We start from the raw sequence: 16,377 nt of genomic DNA on the forward strand, positions 1-16,377 counted from the left end.
AAGTGCAAATCCCGAAAGAAGGCATAAGAATGGGAAATCTGTTGTAGGCTGTAAGTGGGTCTTTACCCCAAAATACAATTCCGAAGAATCCATGGAACGGTAAAAAGCTCATTTGGTTGCCCTGAGGATGGAATCAAGAATAGGCAGATCATTATCATTAGAAGGCTTAGGAATAGAACCTTGTGAATCATTTGGTTTTGATTTCAGCTTCAAACCTTGATTTTTCTCAAAGTCACCTTGATACTATACCTCTCTTTTGTTCACTTTTATCCTAGAATAGGTGATAAGTTCTTCGTTGTCTTGATTAATCTCGTCATGAGACTAGGCTGGAAGTCGGGAAAGAATAACGGGTTCATCTTGATACTCGACCGACCGCTCCAAAAGTTCAGCCTCCAGCCGGATGTCAAAAAGTGGTCAAATATGACTATTTCAATGTTAGAAACAGTACATAACTTTTTGCAACGGTCGTGTTATTGTTTCAAATGTTCATATCATTTTTGGAGACTATAAATACAACACGATCAAACAACGATATTTGATGGGGATTCAAAGTATGAGCAACCTATGTACAAGAAAAACAAGCTAGAGTGTGAGCTAGCCCAAGAAAGGAAAAATAATTAGATATATTAGCTTATGCATTTGAGAATATATACACTATAATGGAATAATTTCCTCTTATACATAATTACTCACACACAATAGAGTTGAGATTCAAGAACAGTTGAACGATAAACTTTACACAAAGATATTAAAGATTGTGTTTATAGTATTAATATAAAAGATATTAAACATTATGCGGATTGTTGCGACCTACAATCAAGAGTATGCTAAGAGTTGCGATTAAGCAAGATATACGTCCTAAGTCAAAATGGGTTTGTACAAATTTTATATAAATCATCAAAATCTTCTAGTGAATCTTTTCTAAGAGGAAGAAGAGTAACATAGGAGTTTTATCTCCGAACATCCATAAATAAATTTGTGTATTTCAAATTCCAAAATATTACATATCAAATGTTTGATAAAATGCTTCAACCAAACCGTTTTTATTATTTCAGCTTGCATATTTTTAAATCATATACAAAATGATTAATCGGTTTTTAGAGAGATTATTTTGAGTTTATTCCGTTTGGTTTTGGAACCAAGCTCGATTTAATTTCTCGGTGTTCTGTTCATTTTTGAACATTTCAAGAACAAACTATTATAGTTCTTTTATATATATATATATTTATTTATTTATGTGTGTGTTAGTTAATCTAAATTAAATATATATTCGGTGAAATCTATTTTTAATTCCAAACTACCGTTCATGAATTTGAACGTGCTCTAATATATATAATTATATTTTTGGATTTGACTCTTTCAAATTAAGAAAAATGAATGTATTTTATTTATTCAATTATTATTTATATTTTTATTAGTATAATATATGTGCTTAAATTTTCATATTTATTATTATAGAAGCATAATTTTACAAAATTTGGTTAATAAAAATTTAAAGGAGTCTTCGCTTATTATTATTATTATTATTATTATTATTATTATAATTAAATAAATATAATATATAGTAAGTTGTTCAATAAACTAGGATAAAAGAATTATTCGAATAATAATTGACTGTTCATTTAGAAAATGTGAATGTTTAATGAATGATCAAGAATTTAAATCTTACTACCGACATTTTCTTCATGAAACATGGCGCGTATGATTTGTACAGTATGATTTATCTTAATAACGCGATTAGTTCGAAATTTATCCGATGTAAATATAAAGACCAACAGATACGGTTACAATAACAGTTAGCGGTCATTTTTAGTTTTAACGCGCGTAAATAGCAAGTGTGATAGCGCACACGAGGATATTCCATATCCTAACTCTAATTCCTCGTTGAAAACCTAAATCACAAATCAGCATATCTGGACAAAAAAGGGGTTGGGAGAGAAACCCGTCTACTCTACTTATAATTTTATTCTCAATCCCTGTGTTCACTGTTCAAAGCAGAGCAGAAGAAGGAACAAACCCATAAACAATTTTTCTTTGTAGATTGAGGGAAAATGCATTCCAGTCATCTTCTGCTCGAGGAACCAATTCGGATGGCCACAATTCTGGAGCCATCCAAAGCGGTAAGTGTTGCTTATTTATTATCTGTTTTTTTAGGAGTTGTAAGGTTCTATACAGACTTGTGTTCGTAAACATGCGGGTATCGGATGATTGATTTGGGTTTCTGTGAATGATCTGGCTGTTGCAGAGTTTCTTCCCAGCAATGACGAAGATCGTGGGGACGTTAGGCCCGCGCTCTCGATCTGTAGAGGTTATTTCTGCTTGTCTTAAAGTTGGAATGTCTGGTAATTGAATCAAAGTCCTTAGCTTTGTTTTACGTTATTTAATTGGGTTCTTGGAGCTTTACTGTTACCCTTCTTGTTTATATTGTTATTGTTTGGTTTTGCTTTAAATTGGCAGTTGCCAGAATTGATTTTTCTTGGGGAGATGCGGAATTTCATCAGGAGACTCTGGAGAATTTGAAGTCTGCAATCAAGAGCACTAAGAAACTCTGTGCTGTATGTATATTCATTTTGCTGTTTAATTTTCTTCTCTATAACATATGCAAAATAACGAAAGCAGACGCTTGTTTCGGAAATCGGGAAAGACGAGTCTGATGTTTTTATATGTTATTTACTGTATTTTGTAAAAGAAACTTGAGTTCTTTCTTATTTTGTAATTGGCTTGCTGGATGTTGAATGCTTAATTGTCTTGTCTAATGATGTTTTCAATAATTCCCTTATGATTAGCGCAATTGTTCTATTTCTCCTTTGGAATGAACTTACTGCATGTTGGTTTTTAAATTTGTCAGGTTATGCTAGATACAGTGGGCCCTGAGTTACAAGTTGTTAATAGGAGTGGGTCAGCTATAACTCTCAAAGTAGATGAGAAGGTTTTCCTGACCCCGGATCAAGGTCAAGAAGCATCATCTGAAATTTTACCAATCAGTTATGCCGGGCTGCCTAAGGTTTGATGCATGTTTCTGCCCTCAGAATCGTTAAGATTAATATACATATTTTTTCCCATTTCCAAACAGTAAATTGTTTTTCTATTGTTTTAATACAAAATTGTGAATCAAAGAAGCTAACTTATTTCATTGTGAGGCAATGACTTCGCCAGAAAGTTTTTATCTTTGAGAGGTGTCTCGTGTGAGATGTCAATATATTTTTAGGCACTCTGAAGTTCCCCACAACCTGTTACACTCGCAACACGAGGAAGAAGGTTGATTCTTTTATTTGGCAATATCCAGAGATATGGGAGTTCTTTTCAAAAGTTGTAGGCTAAAGTGCACACCCTAGGCATACAATTTGTTGATCCCTAGTAAAGGAGAGTAAAAAGATGAAAGTATTAGAGCATCTCAAAGATTTTCTTAAAAGTCGTAGCTTTGTAGGCAGTTGCTATAAGTGGTTGAAAATTTTATCTCGGTTAAAAGTTAGTTAAATTAGTAATTTTTACATGAAAATGTACAAAACTAGGCGAAGTAGTATTGGATAGCTTTCATATAGAGCATACCTCCATAAAGAGAGAGCATCCCTAAATAAAGAACTTTGTTATTTAGACCTCTTCATGAAGTTTTAAAGAAAATAATTCATATTATTTTCAGCATATATTACATGCTAAAATTTTGTATTATGGTAGTTATTGGGATTCAAAGATTCACATATGTTAGGTATTTTGGAAACAAAATTCACTTTTGACAAATGATTAACTGATGGTGGATGCACATAAAAAGGGCGTAGTATTTCATGTGGAGGCTGAGGCATATTTTCCTATCAAATGCCTGTAGTATGTACACTAAGTGGCGTTTCCCTCTTGATATATGCAGGCTGTAAAAAAGGGAGACACCATTTTTATGGGCCAATACCTATTTACAGGAAGTGAAACCACTTCTGTGTGGCTGGAGGTACAAACGGAATTTTGAACTCAATAATCTTCTGATTTATATTTTTCATTTGGAACTTCCTGAAATTCCTTATTTTTCTAAGAGAATCTCCTAACTCTTCTACTGGAACGAAAAAAGTGAACAGGTTTCTGCTTCTGCAATCCATCTCACTGCTTGTGAATGGTTTCTCTTCTTTTTGTCAGACCATTTTCTTTGGCAAACAGGAAAGTTAGTGCAATGTATTATGTTTCTACTACCTTCGCATCTTTTTAATTACCATATTGGGCATCTTAAGTTCTTTGTGTAAATGATGTTTTGTGTTTGATGATGTTAGTTTACCCTCTACATATGTGGTTTTCTGTCATTTTCGCTTAACAGCATTGGTTCCCAAATCGGTTACGTTTTTGGAATCAATTTATCTGCCTGTAATTTATTAAAATGTCACTTTAAATGAAATTGCGAGTGCACTTTGACCGACTAAAAAAATCCTTCAGCTTTGGTAGCCTGGGAATAATCTATTATTTATTTGTTTCAGTCCTTTCATTCTTGATAATGTGTGATTTCATGGCAGGTTGATGAAATACAAGGTGATAATGTGGTTTGTGTGATCAAGAATTCTGCAACCTTGGCTGGATCATTATTTACTTTGCATGCTTCTCAGATTCACATAGATCTGCCTACTCTAACAGATGAGGACAAGAAGGTGAGTGATGGCAATATGTTCAGTGCATATTTCTAGTGCTTTTGCCTCATCTGTCAGCGAGATTTATATTTTGAATGTTGGTTTTTGGGTTTCACTATTGGGTTCCAATGGTAAAAGAAAGTGTGAATCGACAAAAACTGAGAAAATAATAGTTGATGCAAAGAGTTAATGAATTTGCTTTGATCTTCTCATGAATCAGGCCATAGATGTTTGTTGTTCATCCTTCATGTCCATTGCTTGCTCTCTATACCCATATGGAGTTCTCATCCGTCATTCTATCATAGATTCAGTGCTTTTTAAGAGCGCAAATGATATCTATATTCCCTTTTAGTGACAGAACTTACTACTTCAATTTTTGCGTTTTCTCCAGGTTATCAGCTCATGGGGCGTTCAGAATAAAATAGATTTTCTATCATTGTCTTATACGCGTCATGCAGAGGATGTTCGTGAGGTAAAAATTAAAGATGGAATGAAAGCTTTTGATTGCTTTGCATTGTGAAAACATCTTTTTGTATTTGCTGACTCAACTGAATACCTAGTTAAGGAAAATTTTACTGCACACAGGCCCGTGATTTTTTATCCAAGCTTGGTGATCTAAGCCAGACTCAGATATTTGCTAAAATTGAGAATGTGGAGGTGAGTTTCACTGTCTTGCTAGAAAGTTAGTACGTTGTACATGAATCTTCTTCCACTTTAGCAACTTACTTCCTTTACTCACCCATATTTGCAGGGTTTAACCCATTTCGATGAGATCCTACAGGAGGCAGACGGCATTATACTTTCTCGTGGAAACCTTGGCATAGATCTCCCACCTGAGAAAGTAAGATGATGTCTTTATCAGTAGAGTTTAAAAGCTTTTACAAGCAGCTTCAATGTGAAGTAACTTTTCCATGTATCATAGTTGCTTCTCAGTCATCTAGGTGGTGAAATGGTTTGTAATGAAAGTTTTAACTGGTGAATAGATGGTCTGATCTGACAAGAGAAAAATTCCGTGTGTTTTGATTAATAATTTAATATCTTCACAGAATCTCTCATTGTTCAATTAAATCTGTCTTGAATTTTATTTGAGGTAGCAGTATTCTCAGCTGAGACCCAAACTGTAGTCTTCAGACATGGAATCTGTATGGCTCCTCACTTTTTTATTATGTCTTTTCGACTCTCCGTGGCATTTTTTTTAAAGATGCTTAGATTTTGGCATTTTTTTTAAAGATGCTTAGATTTTCTTTATATATATATATATATATAGTTTGTTTGGGTGCCTCTGTTGCTAGTGCATGGTTGTCGCTCAAGAAGGAAAATATTAGTGGATTTTATTTCGTCTTTGACGTTGATGTGCAACATTTTAACTCAATCGTTATGGCGGTTTATACATATAAAACCATCAAATATTCCCTCACATTAGCATGTGACTTCTTTCATGTATGTAATCTGCATTTACAAATATCTCTATTTCCTGAATTACTTTGGTTACTTTTGAATCCCTGTTTCCAGTGTAAGTTGTATTCTCATTTGGGAGATTGTTTGGTATCCATATTGTTGGTATCACCCTTGTATTCGTAACCATATGAAATGATTATAGAACTTTATGGTCTCTTTCTTTATTATAGACACTAAAACCAAAACAGAGCAAAGTAGAGGATTTAAACCATTATCACGAAGTTTCCGATCGCACTAACTTCAACTGCAACCACTAACATACCTTGAGTAGGAAGGCTAGTATTGGCCCTAAAATCACAAACATACAATTTTTAGCCCCATTACGTGCCTCTTCCAGTCAAATTGGAAAACCATTCAATATGCCAGTTTAGAATAATTCCGAGTGTGCTTTCTTCTGTATTTGCAGGTGTTCTTGTTTCAGAAATCTGCCGTTTATAAATGTAACATGGCAGGAAAGCCAGCAGTGGTAACTCGTGTTGTTGATAGTATGACCGACAATTTGAGGCCTACTCGTGCTGAAGCAACTGATGTTGCTAATGCTGTTTTGGATGGTAATTCACCATCCTAAACTCTTGGAAGGAAATGTTTTATGATAGTGCTCTAAAACCAGTTTGCGATGTGAACATTTCTGATTCATGGGTATAGTTCTTTGTTTATCTTTCGGCCTGAAGCCATCAGCAATCTGAAGATGAATGATACTTGCTATTTTGTAGGATGTGATGCGATTCTTCTTGGAGCTGAGACCTTACGTGGGTTGTACCCTGTTGAAACAATTTCTACTGTTGGCAGAATATGTGCCGAGGTTAGAAAATCAAGTTTCTTATAGATATTATTAATAGAGATACTATTGTTGGTTTGAAAGTCATTTGGAAAGCTTCTAACATTTGGTTTGGTATAACTCTGTTCTTTTCCTGTTTTTTTATTCACTTTTTCGTTGGTTTGGGGATATGCCTGAATTGAACAACTTGAATTCAATTCTTTCATTAACAAACATGAATAACCCTGTCTTTTTGTGATACCGTAGCTCTTAAACTTGATTAAACAAACATGAATAACCATGTCTTTTTGTGATACCGTAGCTCTTAAACTTGATTAGTGGTATATTCATTATACTCTTCGATAAATGGCAACTGTTCTACCATTTATCGAACATACACTTTGTTGGAAATAGCACAATGGATGAAAATGTACTATGCAAAGGCATCAGTAATTTGCTGCATCAAATGCCTCCTATTTTCAAAAGTTTATTAGTTATCTCCTAGTTTGTCTCTCCAGTAAGGCGTAAGCGAGAGCAGTGGGTCTGGCCCTATGTGTGCCTGACCTCTATTCTGTTTGGCTCATTCACTTTATGTTACATTTTATCTGAATGCCATCGAAATCATGAGCACGCTTCTGTCATTAGGCGTCATGTGTTGGCTTCTTACTGATCGGCAACATCTACGTTATTGTTTTTAGGCTGAGAAGGTTTTCAATCAAGACCAATACTTCAAGAAGACTGTAAAATTTGTTGGCGAGCCCATGACCCACTTGGAATCTATTGCTTCCTCCGCGGTATATTGCAAAATAGAGTGACAAATGGATTAAATAAAGAATAGTACAAATATAATATTTAATCATAGGAAAAGTTGTCACTGGACTTTTGTCTTACTGCATTTCATTTTCAGGTCCGGGCTGCTCTTAAAGTGAAGGCATCTGTCATCATTTGTTTTACCTCATCTGGAAGAGCTGCTAGGTAATGCCTCCTTTTAGTGTCTATCATATTCATTGAAATTTCTTTGGATAGACCCGCTCTGGATTTGCTTCAAATATTGTGTTCCTGGATGCAGGTTGATAGCTAAGTATAGGCCGACAATGCCTGTTTTATCTGTTGTCATCCCTCGGCTCAAGACAAATCAATTGAGATGGAGTTTTAGTGGTGCGTTTGAGGTATATCCTTCCTTGCTCCTAACGCATTTTGATGGACAATAATAGGATGTTTCTTTAATGGCTCATTTATTATCCTCTTAACTTTATAGCACAAAACATGCTTAGTTCGAACATTATTTCTGTGGAATTCCCTTGTAAAACAGCCAGTTCAGAAGATCGTGCATATGATATGGAAAGACCGTTGTGCTAAGTTTGCGCAGCCAATTACTTCTTTTTTTTATTCCCTAGTTCCAGGGCAACCCATGTGCTATCGTTTTATTTATATACACCTAATTACTGTGTGATCTTTTCTAATTGTCCAGGCTAGGCAATCGCTTTTAGTACGAGGTCTTTTCCCCTTGCTTGCAGATCCACGTCATCCAGTAAGTTCTAAGTATTTGACCTCTATTTGCAGTGCTTGCAGTTATATCACTCATACTAATTTGTCAGAAAATGTGAGTGTGGTTGTGGTGGTGTGTGTTGCTGTGAAGTTCCTCTCGGTCGGTTTTATTAAATTTGTACTTGGACATTTTCCGGATACCTTTCAATTATATTTAATGTCCCTTATACCTCAGTCTCGTATGTATAGCATGTCGATCAGGAAACTCATTATCCGCTTGTCTCGCACAGGCTGAATCCACAAATGCAAGCAATGAATCAGTTCTGAAGGTTGCACTTGATCATGGAAAAGCCTCTGGTGTTATCAAGTCGCACGACCGAGTCGTCGTTTGCCAGAAAGTTGGAGATGCTTCTGTGGTAAAAATAATTGAGCTTGTAGATTGATTAAATAAAAAAACACATCAACCAACATCGTTTTGTAAGTTATGCAATATTTCGTTTTTGTTAATTTTGCGACGCGAACTCATACATGCAGTTGCGATTGTCATGAATCTTGATTGTGATTTGATTCCTACATAGTTCAAGAAGTGTCCTCTTGTAATGTTGCTTTGCGAAGCCGAATATGAAATAAGGATGATATGTTTTGAGTAATATATTTTATATAAGTGAATTTTTTACGTAACCTTCAGTTATAGTGCATTAAATTGGAGATGTAATGATTTTAATTCCAAATAATTTAAATTCTAATTTCATTTGAATTGCTGATTAAAGAATGGGATACAAATAGAATGGGTCCGACCCGTTATTTTGTTCCATAATGTTATAAAATCTTATTCAAATGTATTAAATTAATACTGTACACTGTGAATCTGGTGGCCTTGTATGTTGATATCCATTTTTTGGATGAAAAATAACAAAAATCTAATTTCTGGACCGTCAATTATGATATGGATATAAATTGGGAAACACTTGATTGGCGGAAGAACATTTTCAACACAACACGAGTATGAAGAATTAAATTCAATATTTTATGTAACGAGAATCGTGAAATAAAATCGAAGGATTAAAACTACAAGCTAGGAAACATGAAGAAAATTAAGTAACTTGCGATATTAAATGTAATAGCCCGATCAAATGTTAACTGTCGATTAGATTCAAGATGTAATAGCTTCGATCGGTTCCAAAAAGTCACCTTGGGACGAATTAAGAAATTCAAATAGGAAATAGGAAATGAAATTAGACCGTAATTTCAAAACCCCCAAATAATGTTTTTCGGACTTTTGATAGGAAATAAGTTACATTTCGATTTTGCAACATTAGCATGTTTTGTTTCATCTAATTTCGAAAGCTAATTTGATATCGATTTAAAGTTTTTGCAAGTCATCTTTAATTTGTAAATCAATGGTCAAGATCATCTTAACATTTAAATTTTTTTAAAACAAAAATCATTACAAAAAATTAAAATTGTCTTAGCCTCTTAATTATGTGTGTTTAAATATTTATGGGTGTTAATTTTAAATAATGTTCCGATATCACGTAAGCAATCGTGATTAGTCAAAATTAGGTAAAATAATGTAACTTGGGTTTTTTTAGTTTTTGATTACATTTCGCATCATACACATAAGCAATTTGACAAAAATTTGTGTGAGACGGTCTCACGGGTCGTATTTTGTGAGACAGATCTCTTATTTGGATCATCCATAAAAAAAATATTACTTTTTATGTTAAGAGTAATGTTTTTTATTGTGAATATCGTTAGAGTTGACCCGTCTCACAGATAAAGATTCGTAAGACCGTCTCACAAAAGACCTGCTCCAACAATTTTACGGAGTTACTTTCATTATTTTCCAATATCACATAAGCAATCATGAGTAAAAGACTAAAAGCCAAAAAACCAAAATTATAGACCAAGATCTAATTTTGACTGGTCGATGGGAAAAAATTCAAATCAGACAAACTTATAGAAGATGTATTTTACTGTTTTCCCATCCATAAAATCAAAATCTTAATTTCTCCAGATTTGATGAAATGGGACAAACGAGTGTGTTATTTAAAACATATAAAATGTATATTTTTTATATAAAAAATTGTTTCATTTTTAAATTTTTGAAAAGTGAGTAACGACTACAAGGAATCCGAGTTTTTGAAGAGCAGTATCTTTGGTCACCAAACAGATAAATTCGACATAAATATTTTAATAACTAATTTTCAGCATGCAGAATATGTACGTAATTATAAAAGTGATATATATATATATATATACTCAGATTATTTATCGTTATTATTACTATTACCATGATTAATTACTCCACAAAAGATATAAAAATAAATTGTAACTTGATTAAAGTTACGATCCTTGTTGAATATATTCAAATTTTAAATGGAAGTGATCCACAGAATGGTTGAATTTTAAAAGAGGGAAGGCCAATATTCTTGGTGGTTGGGAGCTAGTTTGCATGCATGAGATCACATTAAGTAAAAGTCTGCGTAATTTATGAATCTCGGTAGGCTCTGCGCAGCTGGTGGCGGTGGCGGTGGTACTCCCGCCGCCCACCTTGTACGTACTCTCACTTGTTCGTCTATTATTTCAGTTTCCACCATTCTTTAATGCACATTATGTCTGCACCGTGCAACGGTTACATTTTTAATTTTGCTTTGATTTATGGATGGATAACTCACAGTGATGTAGTATTGTACGTGTAAGATATTTATAAATTACGCTGGACATTTACAACACACAGACACGTATGTGTGTGTATGAGTTTTGATATGTTGTACACTTACTGTGTATATTTATGTGAGCACCGATGATGTATCACTCACCTATTAGATCAACAATTTTTTTATGTTTTATCACATCTAATAGGTGAGTGACACCTTATCGGTGCTCACATAAGTGTACACGGTAGATATGCAACATATCAAAACTAATATATATTATTACAACTTTAGATATTTTAGGAGTCTGGATAGAAGTATTCGCATAAATGAAAATCAAGGATCGATCATATCCACAGATTGTTGTATGTGTTGTTTATCTCAAATAATGTTATTTTCTTTTTTTACGGATAGTGTTATTTGCATTCGATTTTATATTGCCTATATATGCTCCATTCGATAAATATATGTGCTATATTATCTCATCAGGAGCAATTATTGTGCCTTAACAAAAAGATTGCAAATTGTAATAAAGAATAAAATATAGATTTTATTTCCGAATTTAAAAGGAAATAAAAACAACCATTTCCAAATCCATCATTTATTTTTTATTTTTAAAAAAGTTATTAAACATACATATATATTACTATTTATCAATAATTTAAATTAATCAAAGGAATCAAATTAAAAAATTTATGAATATGTTTTCAAAGCCTCTGTCAGTCCTTTTCAACTTGACGTCCTATAAAAACAGACCAACACCAATAGACATACACACACACACACACACACATATATATATATATATATATATATTAAAATAAATATAAAAAATAATTTAATCATTGTATTGATATATGTAGAAGTTGCATAGTATCACTGTAAAACACGAGTAATTTGAAGTGATTCAATCACTTAATGCCGCAAATTTGTGCGATAAATTGGTAACACATGCAAAAAAGTTCGTTTTGAGATAACGTAACTATACATGGGTCAACCAGTCTCATATTTACGATAATAAACAATACTTTTGACATAAAAAATAATATTTCTTTCATGAGTTACCCAAATAGAAGATCTGTCTCACAAAATTAATTCGCGAGACTTGTGTTAATTATATATAATGTTCATAAAAATTCATGAGATAAAACCATGAGCAGTAATAGAAGTGTAAACATAGATTAAAGGGGGTGTATTAGTTCTAGATTTTTAATAACTTTTATAGAGTTTAAAAAACTAAAGGTAATCAATCTAGACTTTTATATAATCTATAAAAATTTAATGGTATTCAATGTAAACTTTTGTAGAACTTTAAAAAGTCATGTGGTACTCAAACTTGACTTTTAAAAACAATATAAAAGTCTATATGTATTCAAAATATCAATAAAATTTTAATAATTCCATCAAATTCTATTAAGTACAAGAATTAAAGTCTAAGGTACCACAACTATATAAATAAATGCGTGTGATTAATACATAATTTTATAAGTTTATCAACACACATATATATAAGAAAAACTATAATATATTAAATATATTAAAATTTTATAAATTTACACTAACTATAAATATTTTAACATACTTATTATTTATTTTCACGTACAATAATTGTCTTGTTTATTATTTTTATTTGATATATTGTCAAAAAAAATTATATATTTTTTTATACAAAATTTATTTAAAACGAATGAAATTATTTTCAGTTTGATTATTTATTAATATTAAAAATTATTATTATGTATTTTTTTAAAAATATTAATTATTTAAAAAAACATGTTGAATTGACTTGAATAATTGAAGTTTAATTGCAATAAATTTAGCACTGACTTATTTTTTGTCTTTCGTAAAATCAATATATAAAAAATATTATATTGATAGAGAGAAATATTTGAAATAAGTAAAAATTATTCACGTTCAGTTGTTAGTTCAAATAAATTTTAAAAAAAACCATAATAATAAATTATAAAATCCATAGGGTTCTATGAAAAAGTTTACAAATGTCAATAAAAGTCATAAAAAAATGAATCTAAAGATCTGTGAGATTCTGCAAAAGTCAGTAGAAATCTATAAACTCCACGAAAGTATGTTATTTAAAAAAAAATCAGAAAATCTCTGCAACAAATACACCCCCTTAAATATTGAGACATTGGGAATTTTAGATGAGCCACAAATTTAATTTACAAATTAAAACAAGGTCTAATTAATTGTGTTTACTTCTCCGATCCGCTTTAATAGATTAAAATCATTGTCGTTTTTTTTAAATTGATTTTTATCTATATTTGGTTAGATAGCACTTTCCTCAATAGCGTGTACTCTTTATCTTATTTATGGACATTTATAGGCATTTATCAAGAAATTCCAATCATTAAAAACTTGCATAAATTGAAATTTAATTTTTAGTTCACTGCTACAGTCTAGAGATGGAAACTTCAACGTCTTTATTTTGGGTAATCGAAAAGATTAAATATTTCAAGGCAAACACAATATTTGTTTTTATATTTTTGGTGATTTATCTAACGAATCAACCAATAAATTTTTTTCAAAAATCTGCTAGCAACAAAATTTTGCATTGTGCTTCAAATAGGGGATAAAGTTTGACTTCATATGCCATGATATAATATATATGTTCGGCTCATGATACTAAAATAAAGAAAAAATTATTACTAAAATATGTATCTATTAAAAATGAATGGAAAACAGGTTATTTTATTTTAAATAAGTTTGAAAAATAAGTGATAATATTTTCTCTTTTAATGTATCAATGGAATTTTTTTAAAAAAAGTAAGGTTATTTAGATCAAAAAAATGAAAAGAAAACAGCGCCAAAAATCCTCTTGCTTCACATGTTAGAGTATGTCTACTATGAAACGGTCTCACGGATTTATTTTCATTGGACTGATTGACCCGTCTATATTTAGATTGAAAAATAATATTTTTGACATAAAAAATAATATTTTTTCATATATCGGTTGGGAGCACATGTTATTAAGTTTTAAATAATACCCTTTAATCTTTATACTAAATATACACTTTTCAGTAGGAAAATTAATTGCAAATAAAATATAAATTTTAATTTCACAATGATGAATATGGGGTTGTACGGACGATGAGATGCCCCTCTATGAAAATTAAAGTGGCTAAATTTGAAGAACAAATTAGGCATCGGCGCCTCCCACATGCCTCTTAATCACTATACTAAGTCCTATCTATTCCCACATTTAAATATAATAATTTCCAATATTTATTATACATGCATTGCTTAATTATCTAGGGAAGTTTGTACCTCGTGGTTGAATTTGGATTAATTAGTTGGCTGGTTTTCCTCAAATTTTATGATTTTAATTTTATAATCGCCCCGAAAAATTTAAAGATCTTATCACAAATATTGACAAAATATGCAGAAAAATCCACGTTGTGTTATTTTTAATAGTATAGTAAAGAAAATTCTAAAGGTGTGATACCCCATCCCACACGGATAAAATTAGAAGTTTATAATGAGTTACAATTAACTTATATACTACTTAAATTAATCATTTCGTAAAACGATAACAAATACTTTAGCATTTGTTATATGCAGTCGTGCAGATCCCGGAGCATGAAAAAAAAGACATAACTTGTCTCATATTTTTGTCCTTTAAGCATGCAACAGATCGTTAAAAGTGCATAAACCCTAATATAAATTTTGTCCTTGTCTCGACACATTTTTTTTCTTACTGTTGAATTTAGGAAAATATCCTAATTCTTGTGATAATCCTCTTCCATGCAAGAATTTGTATGAAATAGATAAAGTAATATTTTTTTTTTAAAAAAAATTAGGACAAAATACAGTCCTTTTATACCGTTGATAAATATCATAACACAAACGAAAGAAAAAAAAGAATATTTTGCCTATGGAGTATATAATTCTTTAAAAAGTAATACAAGATTGAAGTATAAGTACTCATCGGCTAAGCATGATTTAATATATAATAATATTAATAAAATATTAAAACTCGAATTATTAAACAAAATAATATGATTCGAATTTGGCTCAAAAAAAACTGAACATGTTTGAGTTAAACTCAAATTATATAGTTTCAAATATGGAGGAAGAGGCGTGAGAAAGCAAAAACGTTGTCAATGCAGCAGATGAGTTAGAGGACCAAATAGTTACAGTTTATATGCGTCAGTTATCGAGTGCACTAGGAGCCACGCTTTATTCTTCTGTCCAGTAATTCAGGGTTTTTGGAAGTGAGAGGTGTTCAAGAAAGTGCTAAAACAAGTTCCAGAGCGTTCTACTACGGATATTTGCCTATGGATGATGAACCAGATAAGCAAAACTGAGTTCGAAAGATTTGCTTGCCGGACTTGGAGTGCTTGGAGTAGTTGGCTTCAAGTCATACACTGCGCCCAAGATAATCGCAATTCTTTGCCGAAGCAATGTGATAACCGATATATTGAGGAGTATTGGCAGCCCTGAGTGATGTTCAAATCGATAAACACGGGACTGCAACTGGCTCGCCTAAGATCTGTAAGCCACCACATATTGGTCACCTCCGACTTGATGTGGATGCGGCCCTTAATGATCAACTAAATGTCTGTGGTGTTGTTGGTGTAATCTGAAATCAAGATTGGAATCTAGTGCTGGCGTTTGGTAACATGATACTGAAACCATTAATCTCTGTGGTGTACGCAGAACTTATGGCTCTTAAGATATGGGTACAGATGGTTCATGAGTGAGGATTTCACCGTGTTCAGGTTTTTTCTGACTCACATATGGCCGTGCATGCAGTCATGGAACCATCAAATTATTGTGATATATTGGTGCATGTGCTCAGGAGATTAAAAATCTACTCGTGGAGCCGATGATAGTCGACTTCAAGCATATTAGCGCTCGGCAAATCTAGTTGCTTACTCAATAACACAATTTTGTTATTTCATCTCCTACATCTTTCTGTTGGTTGAACGAGGATTTTCCTTCTTGCAATTGATTGGTTAATATTGTATCTATGATCACTCTTTATCAATACAAGTGATACGAGATTACGAGTTAAAAAAACTGAGCATTGGTGCAAGATAAGTGGAAGTTGAGAGAGTGATTATATATTTTTATATCCATAATATACGAAAAGTGATGACCAGTGACATACTAATCAATATATATTAAAAAAAAACCATTCCTTTATTTTAATCCTCTAATTATTTAAAATTTGGTATTGATATAATATATTATTTTTTCACAATTAATTTGATTTTTGTCAGAATAATAACAAAGCGTTAAATGATGCTGAAACAACATCGGATATTGTTGAATTGCCAAAAATGAGAGTAAGTGAAGGGAAAAAAAACCCAATTTAATGTATCAAGATCAAATTTTAATTAATCAATTGAATGACCAAAATTAATATAATCCAACTACGTGAAATATTCAATTTTTT

At 32.0% G+C, this 16,377-nt stretch overlaps 1 protein-coding gene across 1 annotated transcript; it reads left to right on the plus strand.

Annotated features, from left to right (window-relative positions):
- The first annotated feature begins 1,827 nt into the window (after nt 1-1,827).
- On the plus strand, nt 1,828-8,981 carry LOC140971194 (pyruvate kinase 1, cytosolic-like). The gene is made up of 16 exons (XM_073433325.1): nt 1,828-2,120; nt 2,246-2,342; nt 2,458-2,555; nt 2,849-3,004; nt 3,863-3,940; nt 4,491-4,622; nt 4,993-5,073; nt 5,187-5,258; nt 5,353-5,442; nt 6,466-6,610; nt 6,773-6,861; nt 7,515-7,610; nt 7,724-7,791; nt 7,886-7,985; nt 8,288-8,347; nt 8,595-8,981. The coding sequence occupies exons 1-16, from the start codon at nt 2,052-2,054 to the stop codon at nt 8,745-8,747; spliced, it is 1,584 nt and encodes a 527-aa protein (XP_073289426.1). The 5' UTR covers nt 1,828-2,051; the 3' UTR covers nt 8,748-8,981.
- Nucleotides 8,982-16,377: the final 7,396 nt, after the last annotated feature.

Source organism: Primulina huaijiensis, chromosome 2, assembly GCF_012295235.1.
Source record: "Primulina huaijiensis isolate GDHJ02 chromosome 2, ASM1229523v2, whole genome shotgun sequence".
Lineage (NCBI taxonomy): Eukaryota > Viridiplantae > Streptophyta > Magnoliopsida > Lamiales > Gesneriaceae > Primulina > Primulina huaijiensis.